This window comes from Peromyscus eremicus, chromosome 20, assembly GCF_949786415.1.
Source record: "Peromyscus eremicus chromosome 20, PerEre_H2_v1, whole genome shotgun sequence".
NCBI classification, from domain to species: domain Eukaryota; kingdom Metazoa; phylum Chordata; class Mammalia; order Rodentia; family Cricetidae; genus Peromyscus; species Peromyscus eremicus.
In genome coordinates this window covers 48,707,571-48,735,277 of record NC_081436.1, presented here as the reverse complement: position 1 = coordinate 48,735,277, position 27,707 = coordinate 48,707,571, and the positions used below count along the sequence as shown (strand labels likewise).

Here is a 27,707-nt window from a genome sequence, read left to right as displayed (position 1 = left end):
AAATCCCATAGAGCATGTCTTGCTATAGAAATTTACTGATGAAGAAAAAGGTTTGGAGAGATGATGTTCACCCAGGGCCTGATCAGCAATTGACAGAGCCAGGCTTTAAATCCAGGCCAAGTCTGACATTTCTATCAAGAGCTTTCGTACGTTATCCTCAAAAATAAAACAAACTAGTTTCAAGAGACATATCTGGAGAAGCCACCACCATCTGACCCCTTAATGTATTTCTACACAGTGTGAATGGTCAACCTGCCTTTGGGCCAGGATTCTATCCCAGCTGACGAAAGGACCAACCTTGAGAATTCTGAGAGCTTGGGATAGTTCGCATATATTTACCACTACACAAACCGGTGGGAAGATTTCGAAAAGATCTTAAAACTAACTGCTTCAAGTACTGCCAATTATTTATGTCACTTGTCGTTTTCCGGGGGCTTAAAGAGCATTCAACCAGAAAGCCTGACCTAGTGTGGCACAGGGTGTGGATCAGCACAATCTCCCCTGAGGAATTTACCCTCCGCTGAAATCTGAAAGGTAAGCAGCATTTACTGCTCACATAAGCAGTTCACACTGCAGACAGGGACGAAGGTATGCTCAAAGGAGGGATTTCCAGTAGTAACTTCAGTCTTTCCAGTCTCCTTAACATCCCACCATTATCCTGAAGACGGCCTATTTCAAAACACAAGTTCTTTGTTTTAAACATTTTCACAAAAGCTATCATTTATTGAATACCTAGTTTAAGAGACTTCACTATTCTTTATTAAGACTTCACGCCTGAATTTTGTAACTGAGAAAACCAAGAACACACTAATGCCAAAAGGCACACACAATGAAGTTTCAAATCCTGGTCCACTTTAACTGCAAGTAGCAAGTCTCTCGTTGACACATTCTCAAATCCAGGCTATGGTGGCAGGATGCCAGGGATTACTCTCAATTATTACACTGTAAAAACATCTTTCAGAAGCATCAATATTAATCCCAAGATTGTGCAGCAGACCCACAAGCTTTATAGCTTCTTCTATTTATTCAGTTATTACTGAATAGGAAATGAGAGGCCAGAAGAACACTTTGCAGTGCGCAGGCCCACCTAGCCAATCTGTTTTCAGGTTCACTGGGTGTGACCGAAGTGGACAGCAATGTAAAGTGTAACCATAGACAATCTGAATCTTCCCAGCTTCTGCTCCACTGGTCTTTCTCTACACTTGGACACTCATCTTCTCCAAGAGGCTTACTTGGCCCTCCCTGCACTAACACTGCAGCCCACGTTACTACTCTGGACCTGTGACTTAAGTGTACCATTACTTGCCTCCCTTCAGGATGTAAACTCTAGGAAGGCAGAGGAATTTGTTGTGTGTATGGACTCCAAACACCTTGCCTAGGTTTAGAATTAATTACCTTAAGACAGAGCAGCCTTTCAACACAAGTTGTCAGATAATGGTCACTATTATTCATGTGGCTACTAAACTTCAAAAAACTCACCTAATTAGCACAGATTATTCTAGGTAAGGCAAATTAAATATGTGGCCGTGTTAACTTTTTCAGTCAACATTTCTCCACCAACTGAATATATCCAAAATGTACAGCTTGAAACACAATTTTTATTAGAAAAGTTATACATAACGTAGCATCAACTATTTTCAAGAACAATATTAAACCCAATAAGCGACAAAAACCAGACTAACAAAATGTGTAACAAGAAACTAATGACCTTTCTATAATCAAGCATTCGATTATCTACAATGTCTTTTTACAAAGGGGATATCCATGGTTTACAGGCACGTTGTATTGAAAATAAAACTGCAAGAGCAATTTTATACAATTACCATTCTCAAGAAACTGAATCATTAAAATAGTGATTACGAGTTCACAAATTTAAAATATTTCACATAATTTTAAATTACTGGGTATACACGGAAGTCTTAGTTTTAAAATTGATTTCCCCCCCATAAAAGTGCCAACACTTAAGCTAGAACTTTCAACATAATTTGCCCTACAAAGTGAAGACATATTCTGATATTCATATAGTCACATAATTTCTGGTGCTATCTGGATCTGTTAATAATATAGCCTTTATCTGGATGTTTTTCTCCATTTAAATTATAGGAAACTGATACAGGATTACAGTTGCAAAGCTATTAAAATAAGTTTCAAATACAGGAGTGTGCAGCATTGGAAAGAGATCAGTACTAACATTTATAATAAATATCAGAGAAGCCATTAGTTTTTACAGCACTGTTCGCTTAGAGCAAAGTCAATCTGGTGTAGTTTCTCAAGAGTCTGCCCTTCAGCAGGCAGGGGGAGTTTCTATTTTCATGATCTCATTACTCAAGCAAACATACTCAAGCATCTTTGAAAGAGTGATCAGCAGCTCTGGAGTCACGCCACTGTAGAAGTCTCTCATTCTCATCTCATCCTTCTGAGCTGCACTAATGTCAGAGTTCCTAAGACTCACACGGAATGATTTCAGAACAGTCCAAGAGGATCAGTCACAACACAATTCACAAATTCTTGCTCATTATGGAATTACTTTAAAACATGATCAAGAAGACAATTGCGATGCTTCATGTGCTATCCCTAGGTACAGTGGTTAACCAGACTGCTGGTGTCACTGATGGGAAGACATTTTCTCTTCCTGTCAAGGGACTCAAACCATAGCTCTTAAAGTGTCAGGCATTTTCCTAGGCAGGTTTTCCTTCCAACACAGTAATGGAAACCTAACATAAAAATGGGGACTTTTGACTGTTACTCCATATTATTACATGCACCAATATTGCACACATCTGTTCTCTGAACTGTTATGAATCTTCGGGTTCTTGGGGTAATGTTGTTTTCTCCAGGAATACAAACCCAACCCAAATAAGCAGTTTCCCTTAAAAGATGGTGGACAAATTACAAACACTGGGGGGAAAAATGAAGAAAGAAAAGGCAAAGATTTTGTACAAACAGAAATCTAAAAACTTTCTTAAAGGGTTTTGGTGCCCTACACACGGGGGCAATTTGTATGTACTAGTGAGTAAACACTAGCTCTAAGCGTCTAGCTCCTCAGATAATATGGAATCTTGGTCCTGGGGTTGCAATGATGTCACTGTATGGCTCTTCCTGTGTGAGCTCGATGGCTTGCTGCTTTTTAAGAACCAAAAAGCTGTAGAACTTCGCTGCAGCCTGCTTTCTGTTTGTGTTTCGACACAGCTCAAGCAAACTGATAGACTCAGCCCCAGTTTTAGCAAGAGCTCGCTGAAATAAAACAAAGCAAAACAGATGAATTCAAGGAACTCACACAAAGTAGCAATTGGATGACACAATTTTTGTTTTGGTAAAAATAAACTACATCTGGTTGGGCCTGGAACTGGACATTCATACTGAGTTACACATGTGTGATTCTCATGTTATTCAATACGGTAAAGGGCCATAACATATTACAACATATCTAAAGGCAAAAAAAAAAAAAAAGTTCAAGAAGTAAGCAAAGTTGCTTCAATATAGACGTGAGACAGCAAAAATAAATAAGCACTTAGTGAATTTACAGTGAAAAGAGAAACAGAATCAAACCAGTCCCACTTCAACCCACCAAACACTAAGTCCCCAGTCCTTCAAATCCACTGTAGGATAGGAAACCTGCAAAGACTTGCTGGGAATTTCCTTTTGCTCAAGCCTCATCTGTGTCTGGCCTGCTAACTGACACTCTGTGACTTTGCACACTAACGTGCTCAATGGAAATGAGAAAACACAAACGCCACAGGAGTTCTCTCTATCACAGCATCACAGATCTGCTTTTCAGGATAACCATGGCTACGTACCCTAGATGCTTCCTAGGTTTACTCCCGGCTCTACAATTCATGCATGAAATCCGAATACTTCAAAACAGTGCAGCCCTGGCAACACTTGCAAAGGTGTGCCTCAAGGCTCTAGCTAGTAGGGCTGCCGGCTAGGAAAGGAATCCCTGTAGACCGTGCTGGCATACCTGAAGGCCATGAAGCATCTGCTGAGTCCTTTTGTTCCACCTCCTTTCTTCTTGATCCTGGTCACCCCCTGACGCATCTTCATCCTGAATAAATGAACACAAGTTGAAAAAAAAAAAAAAAAAAAAAAAAAAACCCAGCTCTGCTCAAATGAGAGCAGCATTTCTCTGTACCTGAAAAGCTTTTGATTAACATAGTCTGACTCATCTACAGAAAACTGTAATCCTGCTGCTTCAAAATCATTTGTCATCTACTACGAACTTTGAAATTTATCTTCCTGATCACAAAGAAAAGTACTTGCAAGCAAATATTTGAATTTAATGTCTTTGTATTGGTCTACATGGATGTGGTCTACCTAGTACAGGCCATGGTTAAGAACCTTGTGCCAGGACTCAAACCACATTAAGTAAAATGCTTCTTTCAATTACACATAGCTCAGGCAAATGAAGTATGTCTGGCTATTTGATTTCTGGGCCACAGGTGGAAGGTTAGACCAGAGGCTGGCTTTAATAGCAGTAAGAATTAAATATTGACCATAAGATAATAAAAAGCAACCAGAAGCAATTCAGAAGTCTAACAACAAACAATCTGCAAGGGCAGCATTATTTTTCCTCTGAGGGAAACGGGAATCACAGCAGCACAGCATAAAATGTGATGTACTCAGTGATTTACGGCCCTAAGAATTCAGTTCAATTTTGATTCTAGCTGAACAGTTTTCATCGCTCTGATGCCCAACATGAATTGGCTTAAACATGTAAAGTCAGGGAGCTTTTCTAAACTGGGAATGGAATTTCCTCATTGTAGCTCTTTAGTTTTCTTACCTCCTCCTCTTCTTCCTCTTCCTTTTCTTTCTCTTTCTCCTTCTCCTTCTCTGGCAGAAGCTCTAACTCTGGTATCAGCTGACAGATATTTGGAGGCTCTTCTGGGGGGAGTTCTACTGGTGGTACCATTTGCTCTACCTGCTGAGGCTTAAACAATAAAAGAAGGTGATTCAAGATCCAGGTTTTAATGGTAGCGTCTTTAAAATGTAGGACCAGGTCAACTACTTTACAGTAACTTACTATCCCTCCTATGCTTTCAGAAAGAGCTCTGGACTCAGCAGCAGGTAACATGGAAAAGGGCCCCTGTGCTCTCAGATTAATATAAATATCTGAGAACATTCAAAAAAGTCTTTAAGAAACAGAAGTCACTCATCAGTGACCTGTTCGGGTTTCTGTGCTCAAGGAGAAAGGGGCTGTTACCGACAAGTCCTTTCCACCACAGGGCACAGAGGAAGTTCTCAAGGCTTGAGCAACAAGCTGTCCTGTCAGCAGTGGATGATGAAGGCCGGAATAGCCCAATGTTACTAAAGGCCTGCTTTCCCAATTTATCCCACAGACTTCAAACTGGGAAGTGCTAAATGAAGCAGTCACTTATCCACCGTTTTTCATCTAAGAATATACCAATTATTTTAAAACTTGCCCAGTATCGGAGAGATGTAGAATTTTCAAATAAACCAGTACAGGTTTAGAGCCCACTGACCTTACAGTGACTAAGGTTACTTATTTTGAACCATTATGAAGCAAGACTACTCACAAAGAATCAAGACGTCTCTGCTAAGTTCATTAACATCCTTTCCCACATACGATAAAAAGATTGTGCTCCTAAATTCCATTGCTAGTCTTCTGGATCCATTCCTTGCCATTCTTTGCCCAAACCAAGATACTCCTAAATCAAAGACTCCTAAAACGCCACTTGGAACTAACTGCACGATCATCTCCCAATGTTTCCTTTACTTACAGGTATCACGGGCTCTGGGTCAATCTGTTCAGCTTTTCGCTTAACTCCCTGAGTGGGCGGTGGGGGCATGGTGGATTCATCTAGGTTTGTTCTGCTGGCCTCCATCACTGACTCCTGGAGGCGGCTTGGCTCCTCCAAAATGGGCTCATCTGCAATTATCATAAGAAAAGAATTTGGCTTTCAACAGTATTCAAACAACGTGCTTTTAAAATTCAGTGAGCACTGTACCAGGATTACTCAGTCTATAACAATGCAAATCTAATGGCTGGGAAGAAGTCTTAAATGTGGTTCACTTCCCAGTCCTGTGCAGACAACCCCTTTAATTATCAAAGCCCTACAGCTTCCCGAAGCCGAGTTTCGGGAAGGTGAGGAGATACACGCATCTCCACAACCCCAAACGAGTACACCCCTTCATTCTACATCACGGTTGCTTTGACAGCACAGAGGTGAACTTGAGGGCATTTCACGCTTCATCTGGGAAGCCTCTCAGCAGAACTGACCGATGACATCACGTTGCTGTTGCTGCTGCTGCTGTTGCTGCTGCTGCTGCTGCTGCTCCTCTCTAGGAACCTCTGGATTCTCAAACTCCTTGAGGAACTCATCCAAATTATCTGCCTCTCCTCCTTTCCTCCTTTTCCTAAGGTCTTCTGGTACAAGTGGTGTAAGACAGCGTGTGAAGAGCTATCAAAAATAAGCAACATTATCAACTATAAAATCACACTAATTAAACACTGACTAACTTTTGTATTTTCTATTTTCATTAAGGAATGTTTTAACATTTTATAACCAGTAATCAATATATGCACATTTTAGTATTTTTACTTACCATTCTCACACTTCATTCCACCTTAAAATTATTTGAAATACAAGTGTTCAAATTATAATTGCAGTCATTTCAGAAAGTTGAAAATAACTGTCTATTATTAAGCTTCAAGGTTTTAAATTTATTTACCTGCAGTTACTTTCATTGATAAATTGAACACTCTGTCACACAACTGCAGTTTTATATTGTGCTTGTCTTCACATAGCTTAACTACTATGGGAAATTTTACAAATTACCACACAATATAGTCTTACTTATTACAAGCACGTAAAATATGCAACTATTTCATGAATGAAGAGCACCTCACAGTTTAAACTACAAACAGCAATGTAATAAGCGTATTAGCAGAAGTTTTTCCTCTTCAAATCTACTGAATCACAGACTAATTTTTTTGAGATTTTTAGTAGCCTACATTCATTATAAGAAAAATGGGTTTACTATGGTATTTTAACACATGTACATGATCTAGTCCCTCTACTCCAAGTCTCTTTGAAAGTGAGCCAAGTATAGTGAGTTTAATCAGGGATGCACATGTGAGCATGGGTGTGGAGCTAGTTATCCAAACATAGGTGTATTACTAGTGGCTGTGCCGCTGAAGAAATATCTCCCTCCAGAGAGTAAACGTTTTTACAGGCCTTCTTGAAAACTGTGTAATAAAGAGCAGCCCATCACACCCTTGCTGCTTTGGAGTACTGCGGAGAAAAATCAATTGTTTCTCTACATTTCAGCTTATAAGAGTCATAGCCTAGCAGCACCATTTCCAGCAACAGACACCACAAAAACTTATTCTGCAGTAGTTTGGGTTAATGAACTAAAAACTTCTAATTAGTATGTGTTTGGGTATTTTTTTGGGGGGAGGGGCATAGTTTCCATAAAAATAAAGCATGCCAATCTGAAACACAGTGTATACTAAGCACAACTTAGTACAGGGAGCTGAGGAGAATGCACTGTTATTAATAATGGCATTCTGCACCTGGAAGAACCCTTCCCAGAAACACTTGGGCAGGGCCGAACTCAGCACACTGTGATGTAAGGGAGGAAAGAGAAGTATCTGGTCAGAATGTAAAGTAAAGGTTTAGAAGTCAATGTTCCCAGAAGTCAACTGCACACAAGAGAAACCTCGCCAGAGGCACTACCTTCAGTAGTCTGTTATTCCACAAAGGCTGTGCTGGCAAGGAGAAAAGCTTTTCCACTCCTCCGGTCTCTTTCCACATCATCAGCTTCTTGGTGGGCGGGGCCAGGTCCAATGTTGTAACAATATCCGAATAATCACTAAGTTGGGCTCTAATTGTCTTACTATCCAATTCTTTGACACTGTCAACAATCAGTTTCCTCTTCCTCTTGGCTTTCGTTTCTTTGACTAGAACAAAAGAATGTAAGGTCATTTTCCCAAGAGGCCAGCCTGGCCCATTCTCCCCCTCATCCTGCCCTGGTCATTATCTTCTGCCTTTCTAGACACAGATCCTAGGAGCATGTCTTCACGAAGACAGTATGTTTTAACTGATACATTTTTAAGCATTATTTACTTTACAAGAGATGTTCACTAGAAATTTGCTGAATGCATAATTAAGTTCCTAGATTTTTACCATAAAAACGGGTAAAATAATCAAAGAGTCAAAACCTTGAAGGCCACATAGCTTTTTCTGAACAGTCCACACACTACACCTGTCTAACGTGAACTGAAGTCCTAAGTTCTAACATTCTTTTCTTTTGAAATCATGCTTATTTTTTAAACAGTCTTTGCTTTCTGAGAATATAATTATACTATTTCCCTCTCCACCCTCCCCATGTGTTCCCCCCTTTCTTTTAAATTCACGACCCCTTTTTAATTGTTACTGAACATATGTGTACATGTACACATAAATACAGCCTGCTCAGTCCATATAATGCTACTTGTATGTACGCATGTTTTCAGGGTTGACCATTTGGTAGATACTGGTCAACTTCTGACATTCTTTTCTTTTTTTGTTTTGGAGACCAGGTCTCACTATATAGCCTTGACTGGCAGGGAAGCGATATGTAGACCAGTCTAGTCTCAATTCAGAGATCCACCTACCTGCCTTTGCCTCCCTGGTGCTGGGATTAAAGGCATGTGTCGTCAGCATGCCTGTCTAGTCCTTTTTTTCCCCCTCCAGTGCTGTGGGATGGTCTGTATGTCAAGTGTGTTGCTGATTGGTCAGTAAATAAATCACTGATTGGCCATTGGCTAGGCAGGAAGTACAGGCGGGACAAGAAGGAGAATAAAGCTGGGAAGTGGAAGGCTGAGTCAGAGAGACACTGCCAGCCGCCGCCACCAGGACAAGCAGCATGTGAAGATGCTGGTAAACCACGAGCTACATGGCAAGGTATAGATTAATGGAAATAGATTAATTTAAGCTGTAAGAACAGTTAGTAAGAAGCCTGCCATGGCCATACAGTTTGTAACCAATATAAGTCTCTGTGTTTACTTGGTCGGGTCTGAGGCTGTGGGACTGGCAGGTGATAGAGATTTGTCCTGACTGTGGGCCAGGCAGGAAAACTCAAGCTACACTCCAGAATGGGTTTCTGTGTAATTCTGGCTGTCCTGGGATCACTCTGTAGACCAGGCTGGCCTTGAACTCAGAGATCCGCCTGCCTCTGTCTCCCAAGTGCTAAGATTAAAGGCGTGTGCCACCATCGCCCACTGCTAGGTCTAACATTTTTAAAATGTGACTATGAGAAGAAATTAACTTCACGGTGTTTCATTTTTGTTTAAAACAGGCCAATTACTTATAGGAGCTGTAAAATGCTCAGTGTCTGCAGAGTAGTCAGAGGTGCCGAGAAATGGTTTAGTACCTCCTTTGGCTGTATGTATTTGGCTTTTATTGTATAAGTTATGATTCATGAACTGCAGCAATGTAGAGCTGACCGACAAAGGAGAAGAAGCCCAGGGCCAGGCAGAGGGCCTGGAAACACCATCGTGACCCCCTCACCTATTGGTGTCAGTCCATACCACTTTGGAAAGAAGGCAGTGCATTACCTGCCTCTTCACAGAAACTTCTGGGATAAAATTTGATCTCAGTCACACTTTATCGCCCATGTTTTATAACAAAGCACTCAAGTTTAAAAAAAACATAAAAAGATGCTATATTGTGGGCCTCTCTCCACACCTGTCCTCCACCCAGAGTTGCCTCTTCCCCCAAAGTGAAATATCATTCTCAATTCCTAGATTACTCTCCACAGAAAACCCAGTCATCACATTCTCACTAGAAACACACTTTTTAATAAAGGTATTTGGTCTTTGCTTGGTGTGTGTTTGTGTGCAGGAGCTTAAGATACGTGCAGGTCAGAGGACAATTTGGGGGTGCTGGTTCTCTACTGACCATGTAGGTCACGGGGATTCAATGAACTCAGGTCCTCAGGCCTGGTGGCAAGCCTCTTTACCCACTGAGCCATCTCGGTGACCCAAAATTACTGATGTTAGTATGTGAGAACCCCCAAGGACTAAAATACAGTAACAAAAACCTGCTCTGTAATCTTACACCTTGCAGCTCACTGTACAGGTCTTCCACAAGACACCAAATATACTGGACAGAGTGAAGCCTGAGATAGACCAATGTGCAAGATGCAGCAGAGGAAGACAGCACCTAGGACCTTCCGTTCGACACGCTGTGGAATTGAGACTGACTCACCAGTTATATCAATGGGCTCCAATGCAAAAGCCTCTTCCTCATTTGGGACAAGTGTTGTCTGGTCAGTCATGGTTGGCATCGGTTCAACAGGATCCACGGAATCAGGGCTATCAGGCCCGCCCACTGTAAAAGCAACATGGTCACGAAAGACTTAGGTTTAACATGTACACCCTACAAATGGAAAAGGGAATCCTGTTTAGGAAGTGTAACAAAACCCCACGGGTTTTACGAAAACGACTTGAATATTTTCCAGGCAGCCCTTGCAGAGTTCAGCTCCATGTACAAAGAGGGGACTAGAACAGTTGCCCACACTGAAAACCCAAGAACTAGGCACCAACCCTAACCAAGAACTGAAAACCCAAGAACTAGCCACCAACCCTAACCAAGCCAGTCAAGGGCAGTGAAAACCCAAGAACTAGCCACCAACGCTAACCAAGCCAGTCAGGGGCAGTCACAATCTACTAAGAGGAAGGTGTGTGCGAGCATCTGCTCTGGGACATGTCTTCTGCTTCGCCACCACCCCAAGAATCCTGACACATAAAATGCTCACTGGACACGTTGTCATCTTCATCCATGTCATCGTGAGCGGGCTGCTCTGGCAACATGACCCCTGCCTCAGACAAGGCAGGGGGATCGTCAAAGATGCCACCATCATTATTACTTATAAGTTTGTCATCTGAAATAGAATAGAAAACAGTTAAAATCTGAGAAAGAAATGCTAAAACCACAATAACTAATCCAGGAAAAAACTACTAGGCTTAAGGGGATTAAATTTAAACTGTATTCAATTTGTATCTGTTTCTCTCAACTTAGTTTGTAAAGGCACAAAACACTTAGTATTTGAAAAAATTTCTGTCTACCACTTTTTTTTGAGACAGGGTTTCTCTGTGTAGTTTTGGTGGCTGTCCTGGATCTCGCTTTGTAGACCAGGCTGGCCTCGAACTCACAGAGATCTGCCTGGCTCTGCCTCCCGAGTGCTGGGATTAAAGGTGTGCACTGCCACCACCCAGCTTGTCCACCACCTTTATTTCTAGTTCATATATCCATCAACTATCTACTTATTAGATATCAAACACCACAATAGCTTGAACAACCAGTGGACTTCAGAACTCTGACAAAAGCATATATACAAAGCTAAATACTTTTTTGGCTAGTTTTCTAGAAAGCTTTATGAGACAACTGATCCCAATTCACCCATTTGTCTCTAGATAGCTGCTTAGGACTCAGAGTTGATTATTCTGAAACAGAACCAAAGAAAGAAATCGCAACCCACCTAATATACCACCATCATTTCCTTCTCCAAAATTATCATCTTTGTACTGGTCTTCATATTCTAAATGGTTGATTTTCTCATTCAGATTGCTGGTACTCTGCTCAGGCTCCAAGAGGAGGTTAGAGGCACTGGTGCTGACTAACATGTCGTCATCCTCAAAAGCACTGCCTTCTCTCATTATTTCACGGTCATCCATCCCAAAGTCACCTACACACACCAAATACGTCATTAGTTGTAAAAGCCAGAAATGCTGCTGTTAAAAAAGCCGATGGTATATTACAGTTGTGGTGTTACATCGCTTACTGAAGTCTTATTTAGTGGCAAATATTAAAATATCTGGTGTAAATGCTGTACCCCTGGGGAATGTCTAACAAAACTCAGACTTGCATCTAAACTTAGGTTATCAGGACTTGTAGAAGGTAAACTGAACACGCACAATTAACACCGACTTCACCTTTGATGTGAAGTGCTGCCATCCAGCAAAGAATGTGACTTCCTGCCAATCTGACCACCTAAGTCTTTGAATAATGTACACAGTAATGAATTAACTGTTCCAAAGTGACCATCACTATAGCACTTGGACTTTCCACACTTGGAGTACAGGTCCTCTCACTGCATGGGGAGCAAGAGCAGCCAACCCCAACTCCGCTACATCGATGGACATGGTGCCTCACACGCAGTAGGAAGGCAAGTTGTTGATGGACACGAGTCAGATACATTAAGGTTTTCTGTCCACAGGGAAGTAAGTGTAAGCCTACTATCCTTTGTAACTCCTGGCAATGTAACAATATAATTAAAATCGAACGATTAGCAATTGCCTTTACCAAAATCATTTTCCTGTAGGATACTGATGTTCCCAACTTCTTCTCTCATGGTTATCTCTTCCACTCTGCTCTGGTTCAGGCTGAACTGCTGGGCGACATCGATGTCACTTTAAAAAAAGTTCAAATACACATTATCAAGTTTCACAAAGTATCCCAATTTTCTCTATATACCCTATAAACTTTGAGAAGTCTAATGCTTTAGTCAACAAATCTCAATATAATCCAAATATGATCTGAATGTTAATTTGTATTTAAAATTTTATAGTCATTAATGATAGGTTAGCAAAATCAGTTCTGAACCTTAGGGGAACTGTATGAACTCTAAACTTCCTTGTGTTTCTGAAACGTGTTTATCTACTAACAAATAACCATCTCTTGTATAATTTAAAAGTACGTGTTAATCATTGATGAGAACACTACGGCAAATTCAGAAAATAAATGATGAATAAATGACAAAGAAAAAACAATAAAAGATATGAAGCTGGAACCCTAAAGGACCGATGCTTATTCGATATATCTACCAAATGCAGTCTGCAGACTTCATGTAGCCTCAAACCAAAAAGAAAAACATCTACATCTAAAACCTAGAGGGAAGGTGCTGAGACAATGGGGACATTTCAATGCTGATTGGATAGATTAAGAATCACTAGTATTTCTTGTACTGGGCATGGTGACACACACCTTTAACCCCAGCACTCAAGACTGGGAAGCAGAGGCAGGTGGATCTCTGTGAGTTCGAGGCCAACCTAGACTACAGAGCAAGTTGCAGGTAAGGCGCAAAGCTACAGAGAAACTCTGTCTCGAAAAACCAAACCAAACCAAAAACATATAAGCTTTGCCTAAGTCCATCAGGATTCTCAAACTGTAGCTATGTTGGATGTTGATACACACACAATTTTCCCAGAGAATTGTTCCTAAACTGTACATCTTATAATTAAGAACAACACACTCTTAAGTAAGTATATTTGTTTTAAGTGGCTCGTAACTCAGTATCAAACACTAAAGCATCAAATACAAGTGGAAGTCAGCAATCCACTAACAATTTAAAAGGTGAGGACTTAGGAAGAGGAGGGGACTTAGGAGGAGACACAGAGAGACATACTCTAAGTCTGGCAGTGGCTGATCAAAATCATGAAATTCTTCAGGTAGAGTAATGGCATTGTAAGCTGCTTCCCGATTTTCCTCAGGTAGATCGACAACACCTGGAAAAGAGATCAAGCTTGAAGGCCTCGCTGAGCACAGATTACATGTGGGTCAGAGGGAACAGGACATTAAGTTCCTGAGGTTATAGTCAAGAAAGCTGGTAGACATGCAAAGTAGCGCTTGCTTTTCTGCTGTCTCATTTCCACGAGCCACACCACTTGTCCTACAAAAATAGTCCAGGCACTGACACTAAGCTAAGGGCACGTCAACAAAGCAACATTGTCAGTTTTCTACTTTTATCATGAAATTTATGAGGGGCAATATGAATGGTTGCAGAGGAGTGTAATAAACATATGTTATCTTAATGTGATCATGTTTTCCTTGTGTGCAGTGTGGAAGCCAGAGGTCTGGGGGGTTAGGGGACTTCTTTCTTGAGGCAGGGTCTCTCATTAATCTTGAAGTTCAACCTAATGCTGGACCAGATGTAAAGAAGTCCCAGGGATCCCATTCTTCCCCAAAACTGGAATTACAGATGCCACTGAACCCTGTTTTTTGTTTTCTTATAATGTGGGTACTAAACTTATGCCCTTCATGTTTAAAGGGCAAGAAAATTAAGAACTAAGTCATCTCCCTAGCTCAGTAGTTGGTATTTTAGGAAAAGTAACACACAATTTTAGCCATGCTCAAAAGTTTCCGTGATAAAAATATTTAAAAATAAAATGACAAGCTGGGTGGTGGTGGCACACACCTTTAATCCCATCATTTGGAAGGGAGAGGCAGGTGGATCTCTGTGAGTTCTAGGCCAGCCATGGCTACACAGAGAAACCCTGTCTCGAAAAGCCAAAAATAAAATAAAGTGACAAATATCAAAGGAAAAAAATGACACTGTCTATTTAGCATGCTATCTATAATAAGCACATTTTATTAGAAAAAAAAACTATGTAGTCTACTGTCATGTGTTAAAATAGATGTATTAGAATACAGTCTTAATACAAGCTGTTATATAGAGAGCCCCCCCCCACGCATTCAAATTCTTCTTACTTCTTACTTATTCCTATTGAGACAGGATCTCTCCCTCCACACATAGCTCATAGGTTCTCAAGGCAAGTTGTCAGAGTCCCAGGGATGATATTCCCTAGGGATGCCACTCCCCAGTATAGGATTAGGGGCAGATGCCGCCATCCTCAGCTTTCCCACGGGCACTGGGGAGTGATCTCAGGCCCTCCACTTCTGCTTGCAGGCAAACTCAGCTATCCTCAGCCATACTCAGATCATTTTTAAACAGAGTAACATCTCATCAGTCAAAATGATAGACTGTGAATTCAGAAGAATACTCTTCACAGGTACTATTTACTTTGGTTGGTAGAATCCAATTCTAGAACCAAATCTACCCCAAACAAAACAACAGCAACACCACCACCACAAATAAAATGTCTCAGGATTAAAAGTGCGATTTTAAAAGTACATCAAAACTCTCAGGAAAAAAACCAAAACAAAGCCCACAGTTGCCCGTTCTCAGTCATCTTTTAAAATTCATCACATGTCTCCTAGTTTTCAACATCTCAGCTCTGATGACTCTGCTGTTGTATTCCAGTCGCTTTTGCTTCCCTTTGAAGGATTCCTTATGTCGCTATGAACACAAAAGACCCCTATCTAGAACACGTGTTTAGCAGTCTCCATCCAAGGTCTGGGAAACGCCACAGGTTAAAGAAAGGCACACTACCTGGCCGGAAAGCCATCTTTATCTTAATAAATGCTTCGTTACAGTCCGCGAGGAGGTACTTGGCTTTCCTGTGATAGATTCGGACAACTCCCAGGAGGAGGTGTCCTGATGTCCGTAGCGCCATCTTCACCTGAGTGAGATATGAAATTCAACGTTCCTTAAACATTAGAGGTAAGTGTACTTTATTTATAGGGACTTTTCCGTTTTTCTTATATCCTGTATGATTTAAAGTTGGCTAATGAACATTTGCACCTTACCATTTACTGCCCTAACCTATCAATTCTTTGAGCAGCTCCCTTAACGAAGACTAAACAGTAGTAATTCGTGAATTCACTTAGACATAACGGTAGCCATGAACAGGAAGCAAATCTTCCCATGGACTTTACCCAGGAGAATGTGAACTGTGATTCTGTTACAGAAGCAAACATTCCCAGCCATACAGTGATTATTTCATTGCTGTCTGTTACAACTTGTTATTGGCCAGGCATGCTTACACACTCCAGTCAACTGAGAAGTAAGGGTGAAGTCTGCCAGGGAATTTCTGAGAAAGACTGACAATAACAGACTGTCTTTGTCCTTCTCTCTTTCCTGCTGTGGAGAGAGAGACACGGACAGGAGTCAATGAGCAGGGCACTGAGGCTCTGGGATGTCTCTGAGCTCCTGAGCCAATCAGATCTGCCTAGAACCTCCCTTTAATATATTTCCTTTGTTAAGGCACAGTTCATTACTTTCTATTACTAGATTAGAAGACACAATAATGACCCAAATAGACATACTATTAATGACCTAAACACAAGTATTCAAAATTCTCCTGGCTATAAGAAAAAATAATTTAAAGAATATAAATATAAACTCAGAGTTTCCCAGATGGTTTTTCCAAATCGTACCATAAACTTAAGCTTCCCAAGTTCTATGGTAAAAATATGTTGTTAATCCCATAATTCATGACATCAAAACATCGGCTTTTCCCTTGAGACTCAAGAGGGCCAAAGCAACAGCCTTTGGCTTTTTTCTCTTTTTTCCCTCTCCCTCCCAAGGGATGAAGGAAGGGATCCATCCTCACTGTTCAGAGGCATCCATTCCCTCCCCTAAGTCAGGCTGAGAAGGAACCAGTCCGCTCTTCACCCCCTCCTGATTGGTTTTCCCCACCCATTTATTTTTTGTTTCCCTTCTACCTCCTCCCAACACCTCTGAAGCCATTTTATGAACTGTCATGTGCCACCTGAGCCTCCAATAAAAACAAAAGCAGGCTTAAAAAAATGTTGTTAAAACATATGCCTAAAATTAAATTATATGCATTGTTACTCAAAGTATATAAGTTAGGTGTGTACACTGCATTTTTCTAGGACTCTATTTGCAATCTAGTCTCTGTATTTATGGTTATCTTATGTGTTTTAAAACAAAAACAACAAATTTGCCAGTGTAAATTTTTAGACATGTCAAATTATAACAAATCTCACCAAATCTAGGACACAAAAAGTAATTTCCAATTACCATCCCACTCCTAACTTCACACATGAATAAACGAAGTAGACAAAAATCTACGTGTATGTGGTCTAAGGGATTTTCAATTACAGATGGTACTGCTACCTAAGAAAGACATCACATGATCTCTTCCTTGTCTAGAATGAACAACTTCCAAAGTGTGTAACTTCCTTGGACAAAGGGCTTTCTTTTTTAACTAGTTTGGTTAGAGTGGGTAAAATGAAGCAAGACATGCTTTCAAGCAACAGGATATAAAAATAAATAAGTATGAAGAGCAGAGACTGTACGTTCACGCAAAGGCACCTGGTCTGGCTCTCTTAAAGGAGAGTAAGGAATTCGTGGAAGCCTGCAGTTCCGGACAGAGCCACAAGTCTGACACAATCTCAGTAAGTAAACCATTTCCTCACACGAAATGCTCAATAAGGTGTAGCAGTTGTTCCACAAGTTCCATTTCACACATGAATAAACGAAGTAGACAAAAATCACTAGCATCACACCTACCTTTGGCGAGATGATGCTTTCCACACTGCTCTCTAAGTTACACTCAAACACATGGGCTTTGGTTAGCTTCTTGTCCCAATGGGCCGCCAGCCAAATTTTGGCCAGAGGCCCTCTTTTACTGAGGACAAAATGTGCGTAGAACATTTTTCTTGTTTGCTATCAAACAGCAAGAAACCTGAGGAGAGAAAAAAGTTATTAAGATTCATGTCAGGATGAAATAGTTATTAAGACATGTAAGAAATGAAAACTCTAGTTTCCTACATTGAGTATGGGCACACAAAGCCTGAAAGTACAGTAAACATTTTACAAAATAATCCTGTATTTTAATTTGAGGGCAAGGCCCATCTCCAAGTATGAAGATGTACAGGGGAAAGGGTCAAATTGCTTTTATGACTTGCTATTGGAAAGACTGTCATCAAAAATCTTATTCTAAATCCAACCAAGTATTAATCCTACTTCTAACCTAATTACTGATAATAGACACAGTTCTGCTTATTGGCTAGTATCTAGATGTAAAGAAAGAAAAATGTCTAAGCCTAGCATATATGAGGCCTTGGGCTCAATCCCCAGTATCGCAAGGAAAACCACCAGCCAAACACAAACTACTGAGTCTAAGAAAGCCGCCTGCACAGGCAGCCCCAAGTACCCGCTGAGCAGGGCCCTTCAGTCCTTCTAAGCAAAACCAAGGAGGTGGAGCCATCATATTTAATTTTTACATTTTTTGTTTGACTATCTAAACTTTGACTTTATGTTATTTACTTTCCCCTTCACAGAAGATGTTAAACTCCCTCCTTGGTCAAATGAATTTCTGCAATGCCAGAGGCCTTTCTGTTTTTTGGTGGGGAGTGGTGTGTGTGTGTGTGTGTGTGTGTGTGTGTGTGTGTGTGTGTGTGTGAAGGTGTCAAGACTGAGATTCTCTGTGTTTTCTCTGTGTAGCTTTGGAGTCTGTTCTGGAACTCACTTTGTAGACCAGGCTGGCCTCGAACTCAGAGATCTGCCTGTCTGTACCTCTGGAGTGCTAGGATTAAAGGTGTGTGCCCCCACTGCCTGACCAGAGGCCTACTTTTAAGAAATAAAAGTGTATCTTTAATAAAATATGACTAATTTTGGCTTAAAAAAAAAAAACCTTCTGTTCAAGGTCAACTCTTTTTAAATTTATTTTGTTGTACGTGCGTGTTTTGCCTGAATGAATCTACAACATTCGTATGTCTGGTGCCTGTGGAAGATGGTATCAGATTCCCTGGAACTGGGGTTAGGGATGTGAACTACCATGTGGGTGCTAGGAATTGAACTTGGGTCCTCTCCAAGAGAAACAAGCACTCTTAGCTACTAAGCCATATTCCTAGTCCCTAGTTTTGACTTCTTTTAAAATGATTACAGATTCACAAATAGCTGTTAATAGTGGTGTCTTCCGAACCCAGGCAGTGACACTGGCCTAAGGTATCTGTATGCCATCGTGATGCACTGGCTTAAGGTATCTCTATGCCATCATGATGCACTGGCCTAAGGTGTCTCTATGCCATTGTGCACTGGCCTAAGGTGTCTCTATGCCATCGTGCACTGGCCTAAGGTGTCTCTATGCCATCGTGCACTGGCCTATGGTATCTCTATGCCATCGTGCTCCACTGGCTTATGGTATCTCTATGCCATCGTGCACTGGCCTAAGGTGTCTCCATGCCATCGTGCTGCACTGGCCTAAGGTATCTGTATACCATCGTGCTGCACCCACAGATGTCTGTGTACTCCTCACTACAAACAGGACACACAACTATTCCGCCTACCCTGCCTCCTAAAAGCCCTGTCAAATAACACTCTACATATCTCATTTGAGTTATTTTTATACAAACAACACAATTACTTAATTCACACAGAATGGGCTTTCTCTCAGATTTAGTACAAGGTTGCTGAGCTCCATTCACCTTACCATTTATCAATAGTGTATTTTCCTTTATTGTTGAGGAGCATCTACTTAGCCACTCACCCACTGAAGAACATTGGGCTATTTATTATGTTGGGGCTACTGCTGATAAAGCTGATGTACATAGTGTATGCACACTTACTGTCAACCAAACTTTTCTCTACAACCAACGTTCTCAAGTGTAGTTGCTAGGCAGTACAGTGAGAGTACATATAGTTTTATACAACGATCATAACAATGCATGTTTTAAAACCATAGACAAGATTATTTTAAAATTAAAACAGAGCGGCAAAGCAGCTAGAAACGCTAACACAACTTCCAAACTGGACAGGAAAACAGGAAGAGTAAGTCCACAGCTGTAAGTCTACACCATGGTACTGGCAGAAAGACACCAGACAGAGAACTCAGAAACAGACATGTATGGATCTTCAGCTGATTTTTCACAAAGATGCAGAAGCAAGTCAACGAGGGAATGATAAATCCTGCAACAAGCAGAGCTGGAGTGACTGAGTCCACAGACCTAAACAGAACAGAAACCAACTGCAAAACCAGCAGAGCTGAATCTGAACCTCACAAGCCACACACAATCATTCAGAATATTAGATTCTATCCACCTGAGCACTGGGATAGAGCCACTGTGCATTCACCAAGCTGCCTGCTCTCTAGAGTCAAAGAACACTATGGAGCACGTTCAACAAAACCTACAGACAGCAGAAGTCTGAGAGTTTAGTTTGAAATCATTCCATCTGGCCATCTTAACCCCAATTTACTGTGTAAGAAACAAAATAAATCTAAATGAAAATCTCTTAAAAATTAGATCACAGCCTTAAATGTATACTAGAGTACTTTTGGAAAAAGGTACCAATGGTATGGGACAAGTATTTTTAGATGCAACACTACACTATCAATAATGTACACTGTAAACTGGCCTTCACTAAATTAAAATCTTTCTTAATTTAAGACTGCTGGGAACTCAAACTGAGAAAAAGTTATAAATCCCATTATCTGGCTAGAACTTGAATCTAGAACATGTAAGGAACCATCATGACTAAAAGTAAAAAAAGAAAATACAATTAGAAAGTGAACAAAAAGGAAATCTCATAGCAAAAGACATCCCAATTAGAAACAGGAACATAAGAAGATATTTAGTAACTCTAAGCCACGAGGAAAATACAAATTAAAGCCTCATGAGTTAACCAATGTACCCTTACCACAAGGGTTTAAGTAAAAACAAGGGCAACATCAAACGCTGAAGAATATGTAAACATTTTATAGTAGCTTAAAAAAAAAAAAAACAAGAAAAGAGTAACTATAATTTCAAATTTCCAAATAAAAGGGAATGGTAAATTTTAAAATAAAAATTTGCTTACATTTTAATTGACAACATGCCCATTCTTTCTACTGATGAAAAGAAACTGTTTTAAAGGTATCATAGCTAGATTTCCATGTATGCCAAAAATATTGTGGTAAAGAAAAATGAAAATTTAAGGTAAATGGGTAGAACTAGCAAAGATCATATTGAGTGAGGTAACCCAGACCAGAAAGACAACTGTTCTCTCTCATGAGGCTCCTAGCTCCAAATCTTCAGATATTAACCTGGAGTAACTGCAGAAACCAGGAAAGTTAAGTGGGGGGCGCGACAGAGAATAGCGGAGTGTAAGTGATCTAAAGGGGGAAATGGAAAAAATGGGGGGGGGTTAACTAGGGAGGAGGGAGGGAGATAAATACAGGAGGGTAAAATAACAGCAAGGATGCCTGAAAGTCATAAGGAATCATAGCATTACCTACCTAAAAGTACTTATATACGTAAGTTGTTATAAAAATATACATATATAATTTAAATGAAAATTTCACATTTGGGCTGACAATGCTTTCTCCAAGAGCCAAAGACCACCTAACCAAAACTCCACCACAGGCAGGAGAAGCCCCCCTGTTTTGAACTGTTGGTCAGGGCTGTCCAAGAGACTCCCCTCAAACATTACAGATTATGGCTACGGGCCTTGGTTGCCCCAGTTGATTCCTCATTGCTAAGGACACCATATACTCTGAAGGCTGGGCCAAGGCCTCCGAGCTGGACCTCACCTGAAAGCCTCTAAAGGGGAGCAACTAACAGTCCTCCCTAGCCATGACACCCATGATCCACAACGATGACCGGCATGGCACATTAACTCCAAGGGCGCGGGAGTGGCACATACATCTTGGCAGTAACCAACAGCTCTCTGCTTGGACTTAAGAGGGAGGGAATCATGCCTGGTACTGGAAACCTAGTCAGTCCCAGGGGCTGGTGAAATCATGGATCTTGGAGGAGAATCTGCAGCCATCATTTTACTAAACCAGCACAATTCCACCACAGTCTAAATAATTGCCCTTGGGTCCACAGAGAAATGCAGTTCTCACCCCTCATCAAGGAAACTTCTCTTTGCAACAAAAACCTTGAACAGAAAGCCACAACCCATCAAAATACCGAAGAGTGGAGTCCAGTCCCAAATGATACATCTACAACACAACTCTTGCACCTAAGGCTCAGAGATCATTGAGGAAAGGAGACAGATTTTTTTTTTTTTTTTTTGGTTTTTCGAGACAAGGTTTCTCTGTTGTGTAGCTTTGCGCCTTTCCTGGAACTCACTTGGTAGCCCAGGCTGGCCTCGAACTCACAGAGATCCGCCTGCCTCTGCCTCCTGAGTGCTGGGATTAAAGGCGTGCGCCACCACCGCCCGGCGAAAGGAGACAGATTTTAAAAGCCGGAGGAATCGAAGTTTGCTGTGAAACTGTGTTTACTAGAAAATGTCAGAAACCATACCCATGAAGTCTCACCAAGATGGCTGCCAAAACATGACCTGAATAAGGACAACACCAACAGACAAGCTAACATGGAAAGGGGAAAGCTTATGAGTCCTAGACAAAGAACTAGAGGCAGCTAAGGAATGCTGAGATCAGGAGAAAGTCTTCTCCAAGGAAGAGTACAGCAAATGGCCAGCCCTGAACACACACATACAAGTAACATTATACAGACTGGGCAGGTTTTATTTTTATATTTAGGAACACGAACACACACACACACACACACACACACACACACACACACACACACATATACACATGCATGCATGCACACACCTCCACAAACAAAAAGAGTCTGTGAATTTAAAAGAGAACAAGGTGGGGCACATGGGAGGCTTTGGAGGGGCGAAAGAGAAAAGGGAAAATTATGTATTACTTTGTGGGAAGGCAGTGTGGCAGCAAGACAGAAACAGCCAGGTTTGCCCCAGCTCCCCTTTTCAACACTTAATACTGTAACCTTTCTACCAAACACCAGGTTGAGAACTACAGAATGCTATAACAGAAAATATTCAGATCAAATGCTATGCGCTGTATTAAATAATACTTCAAGAGTTATGTTTGCCACTTAGTATTTTATGTAAACAGTATGCTTACCATAATTACAGGGAGCCTTTCATTTGCAAATCTGAGTTTTTCAAACTTTAGAAAGTTTGTTACAGCAAAACCTTAACTATCCCTAGGTGGCGCATGCCTTTGATCCCAGCACCTGGGAGGTAGAGGCAGGAGGATCTCTGTGAGTTTGAGGCCAGCCTGGTCTACAGAATCAGTTTCAAAACAGCGAAGGCTGTTACACAGAGAAACCTTGCCAAGAAAAACCAACCAACCAACCAACCCTAGAGAATTTACAGAAACTCAATATGGCCATGTTTCTTAGAAATGTAGTACATGAAAACCCCAAAACATTGTGTTCCAAATAAGAGAAAAACTTGCTACAACAATGTAGGCCACATGAGTTACTAAATAAATGCTTAATAAGAAAATAGGCTATACCAACTGATCTCTTAATTAAGAAATCTAAAAAACTCTTGAGAGTCTAGGAAGTAAACTACCAGCATGTTTGAGCAGGTGTCAGGAGTTTACAGCAACACTTCAGCTGCTGTCAGGGCTGTGCCTAAAGCATTCCAGCTATGCAATGGCAGATTCCTAAATAGATTCTGGCATGGGTGGGAGATGGTAAGTAAAGCAGAGGAGTACTAAAATTAATCTGGGAAACAATTAGTAACAGGAGAGCATTCTACAAAGGGAAGCCAGAACGACATTGGTCACTCCATGATGGCCACTATCTAAATAAAGAAAAATCCAAAGGATCATTACCCTTTACCCTTAGTAACACAAACCTTTTAACTTTAAAAAATGGTTGTTTAACCTATAGAGATTTTGGAGATTCTAAGTTGTGTTGATCCTTTATAAAAGGCCTCTTACACTTGAAGCCAGAGCAGAGCCTGTCAAAGCAATGACTTGAATCAACTTTTTCTGAAGCAGCAACTTATGACACTTATTTAGAACATACTCGCTAATGCAAAAATAAAGCAGTTCTATTTATCCCAAAGAAAAGTCAAATTGAAGCTCACATTTCCGCTACATGTCCATCATCAACAGTATTTCACTCACCTATTAGGAAAGTGATGAATAAACTAATACAACCTCTTTGAAGAACAATTTGGGAAGGTCTTATGAAATTTCACATTCATACTTTCTGGACAGAACTACATTGCCAATAATCAATATTAGAGATATACTTGGATCTGTGTATCATACACGTGTGTGTGTGTGTGTGTGTGTGTGTGTGTGTGTGTGTGTGTGTGTATGTGTGTTTGAGAGAGAGAGAGAGAGAGAGAGAGAGAGAGAGAGAGAGAGAGAACATGAACGAACTACAAAGCACCAAATGTTTTGACAAATTTCCTAATGACTGTCAAAACCAGCCCATCTTAAAGAGGAATAGCGTACACAGGGTAAGTATATCTTCTAAGTGCTTGATGGAAGTGTAATTTTTGTTGTCTTGTCAGCGTAACTTACTCATTATTATCTAATTTATCAAAACACCAGAAAGAAATCAACCTGACCATTAATAAGTGACTTGAAAACAAACACATCTATACAACAGAATGCAAAGCAGCCTTACGCAATGTCAGCGTGGTACTAATAGGAAGAGGTCCAGGACAAACTCAGAATATTGGTGAAGGAGGTCTCTGCGACTTAATGGATGTGGTCTATGTACATAGAGTTGCCTCAGTTGCCCCTTCCCATCTAAAAGTTCCATATTCTTAGATTCAGCCAACTACAATGAAAACATTTTTAAAAGTTTGCCTGTACTGAACATGTACACCTTTTATCCTTTTCATTATTCCCTAAACAATATGGTGTATCAGAGAACTTAAGCATCCCCAGAATTTCTCCCCCTTGGTACGGGAGAAAGTTGTAATCTCAGAGGCACAGTGTGTCCTGGAGCCAACTTCCTACAGATATTAAGGGCCCTCTCAAATTTACATGAACACCTGCATAACTCAGAGCTATTGCACGTTTGGTTCCAGACCATTTCCACTGAGTCAAAGGAGGCTTTGGTTTGTCGATACGTGTAAAGTTAACTGTTTTAGGATGTTAACTGGACAACAGCTTTATGTCTAGGAAAACAAGGTGTGTAGCTTAAGTAAGCAATATTTTACTAATCAAAAATGATCTAATCATGATCCGAATGTTTGAAAAAAACCTATCTACGGGTTGACTCGATAAAGGGTTCCACAGACCTTCCACTGGTTTAACAAACAAACAAAATCACGACAGTAAATATGAAAGGCAACAAAAGATGTACACCACTTTAATCCATGGTTAGTTAAATCCACCTATAGGGAGCCGATGAACATGTAGGGTCAAGTGTATATACTTAGGAACATTCACACAAGCACAACGTATCTGTGGCGTACCTATGAAACTGGTGACAAGTTACCTCTGGAGAATGGGCTGCACTTTTGTACTATTTTGCGTGTATTCATGAATGTGGTTTTTTTTTTTTTTTTTTTTGGTTTTTTGAGACAGGGTTTCTCTGTGTAGCTTTGTGCCTTTCCTGGGACTCACTTGGTAGTCCAGGCTGGCCTCGAACTCACAGAGATCCGCCTGGCTCTGCCTCCCGAGTGCTGGGTTTAAAGGCGTGCGCCACCACCGCCCGGCGTGGTTTTTTTTTCGAGGCAGTGTTTCTCTGTGTAGCTTTGCGCCTTTCCTGGAACTCACTTTGGAGACCTGCCTGGCCTGGAACCCACAGAGATCCGCCTGCCTCTGCCTCCCGAGTGCTGGGATTAAATTCGTGTGCCACCACTGCCTGGCTAATGAATATGATTTTTTAAAAACTTGAGCATACCTGTATTACCTTTCCAGAATAGAAACTACCACACTAAGAGTCAGACATAATCCTGATTTGCATTAGTTAGCAAGTTATACTGCCCCCGCCCCAGCTGAGGACCAAACCCAGGGCCTTGCTCTACCACTGAGCTAAATTCCCAAACCCGCAAGTTATACTTTTTAACTGTTATGTAGTTCACTTTTCCTATTATAAAAACATTTACAGATGATAGTTGGGTATTTTGCTAACTCTGGAAAACATAACTCGAAATGGAATACCTAAATAAAAATGGAGCCATCAGCTAGTGGCATGGAAGGTTTTTGTTGGCTTTTTTTGGAGCTGAGGATCAAACCCAGGGCCTTGCACTTGCTAGGCAAGCACTCTACCTCTGAGCTAAATAAATCTCCAAGAGCTCTACCAGAGCTAAATCTCCAACCCCTTGTTTTTGTTTTTAAAGGAAAAAAAGATGTGTCTAATCTGCACATTACCATTCAATTCTCCTTTGGTCAGTCAGTTCTAGCTTGAAATTTAACTCCTTCCTTCCTTAGTTAGTTATTTGTAATGGATAAGAAATCATTCATGTCTAAAGTTTAGCCTTGGCCTGGTGGACTCCTGAGTCTGAGGCAGGAGGATCTTCAAGGCTAGCCTGGGCTACATATTCAGATTCCCCCAGCTCTCTCAACAACAATTAACAAAATATAGCAGCAGCAGCAGCAGCAGCAACAACAACAAAATGCCCGACTTTTAGCTTTTTCAACTACATAGTGGACATAATACTCATCAGGTACAATGAAAATTAAATGGAACAGCACATGTAGTGTCAAGCAGACGCAAACAGTGGTCTCAAAAAACAACTTGACCTGTTAGCACCTATAAGACAAAACGAAAAACACAATGTATTTCTCAAGAATTAAAGTTTCTCCAACTGTTCGAGTGTAAAATATTTCTCAGACTCTGCATGATTTGCTAAGTCAGAAAAGAAATTCCCAACTTACTTGTGTGTAATACAGAAAGCACCGAGTCCACTTCTTCAACACCCCTGTAACTTCGCAAGTATAAACCCCAAAGTAATTCAAACACCGGACAGGGCACGTGCCCTCTCCAATGCCTTCTCAAAAAAAGGTGGCTTCCAACATCAAAGGTATTTACAATTTAAAAAAGCGGCTTCGGTCTGTTTACAAAACTCTGTCGCCTCTCAGTCCGCTGGCATTTGATTTTTAATAGGATTTTGCACCCCTGGGGGTGGGGGTGGGGCAAAAACGCTTATCCCATATAGTTTAACGGGAGTAAATATTAAACTTTCTCTTGTAAAGAGAAGCCGATATGCAGAAGCCACTTCCATAAACCCTTCGAACGCTGAACACAGCCTAGCAAATCAGAGAGCCCGAAGAAATCTTCTACAGCGTTTCCCTCTTAAATTTGAAGGCAGCTTGGTCTAGCTGATCACCTCGATAGTGTCACCTTACACTATCCCTGGCAGAGCATTCTCAAAAGCGTTCCTCTGCCACGAAAAAGGCATCCAGCATCAGAGCGTCTCCACAACACTCGATTCTTAATCATTAAAAAAAAAAAAAGGAGTTTAGAAAAGTTAAGGGGAAAACCAGTTACACTCATGTCCCAGAAAGCAATGTTACTCGTGTTTTAAAACAGTCTGTCCAACTTTTGGGATTTCCGAACATTAAAAAAAAAAAAAAAAAGCAAATATTCAAAAGAAATCGCGTCGGGGAGACAGCACACTGGCTGGCGAGCCCCGCTGGGCCCCGCGGCCACCAAATGCCTGGCGCGACCCGGACCTCGGACCCCACACCCGGTGCACCGCGACCGCCCAGGCTCCTCCCTGCCGGCTCCCGCCCTGACCGAGTCCCGCGTCTTTGCGGACAGCCATTTTTTTCCCCCGAGGGGGGCGGCCGGATCCCGAGAGCGGGCTCGTTCAAACCTCCCTCCTCTCCCCGCAGCAGCCCCGGGTTTCTGCGGTCCGACCCCCCCCCCCCCCCCTCTGCACGGCGGAGGGGCTTTTGTGGGCCGCGGAAGGGAGCGGAACCATTAGTAACTCGGCAGGCGGGGGAGCACGGCGCGGGCAGCGAGGACCCCAGGCGAGGGCGGGCCCCGGGACGGCTGGGCGCTGCACCGGGGGCTGGCAGCACGCGGAGGGAGCGCGGTGCCGATCGCTTCCCGGCCGCGGGGCCCGCGCCCGGGCGACAGCAGCAGCGACAGCGACAACAGCAGCAGCAGCAGCAGCAGCACGGCGGGGAAGAGCAAGGGGGGAGGGAGCCGGAGCCCAAGGAAGGGGTCGGCCCGGCCGCTTACCTGTATCTCCGCGGGGAGCTGGGAGGGGTGGGTGGCCCGGGGAGGGGGAAAAGGGTCGGGGGAGGGGGCGGGGAAAGGGGGAGCCCTTGTGCGGTGTAGCCTCGGAGCCGCTCCCGCCACCGCCACGGCCGCCGCCTCCTTTCCGAT

At 41.7% G+C, this 27,707-nt stretch overlaps 1 protein-coding gene across 1 annotated transcript; it reads right to left on the bottom strand.

The window, feature by feature from the left end:
- Nucleotides 1–1,578: 1,578 nt before the first annotated feature.
- On the bottom strand, nt 1,579–27,707 carry Rad21 (RAD21 cohesin complex component). The gene is made up of 14 exons (XM_059247197.1): nt 27,561–27,707; nt 17,161–17,335; nt 15,175–15,304; nt 13,411–13,510; nt 12,309–12,415; nt 11,485–11,691; nt 10,762–10,887; nt 10,212–10,334; nt 7,698–7,921; nt 6,239–6,419; nt 5,739–5,887; nt 4,781–4,927; nt 3,962–4,045; nt 1,579–3,234 (listed from the first exon to the last, which is right to left on the bottom strand). Exons 2-14 carry the CDS (start codon nt 17,302–17,304, stop codon nt 3,043–3,045), a joined length of 1,914 nt encoding a protein of 637 aa, XP_059103180.1. The 5' UTR covers nt 17,305–17,335; nt 27,561–27,707; the 3' UTR covers nt 1,579–3,042.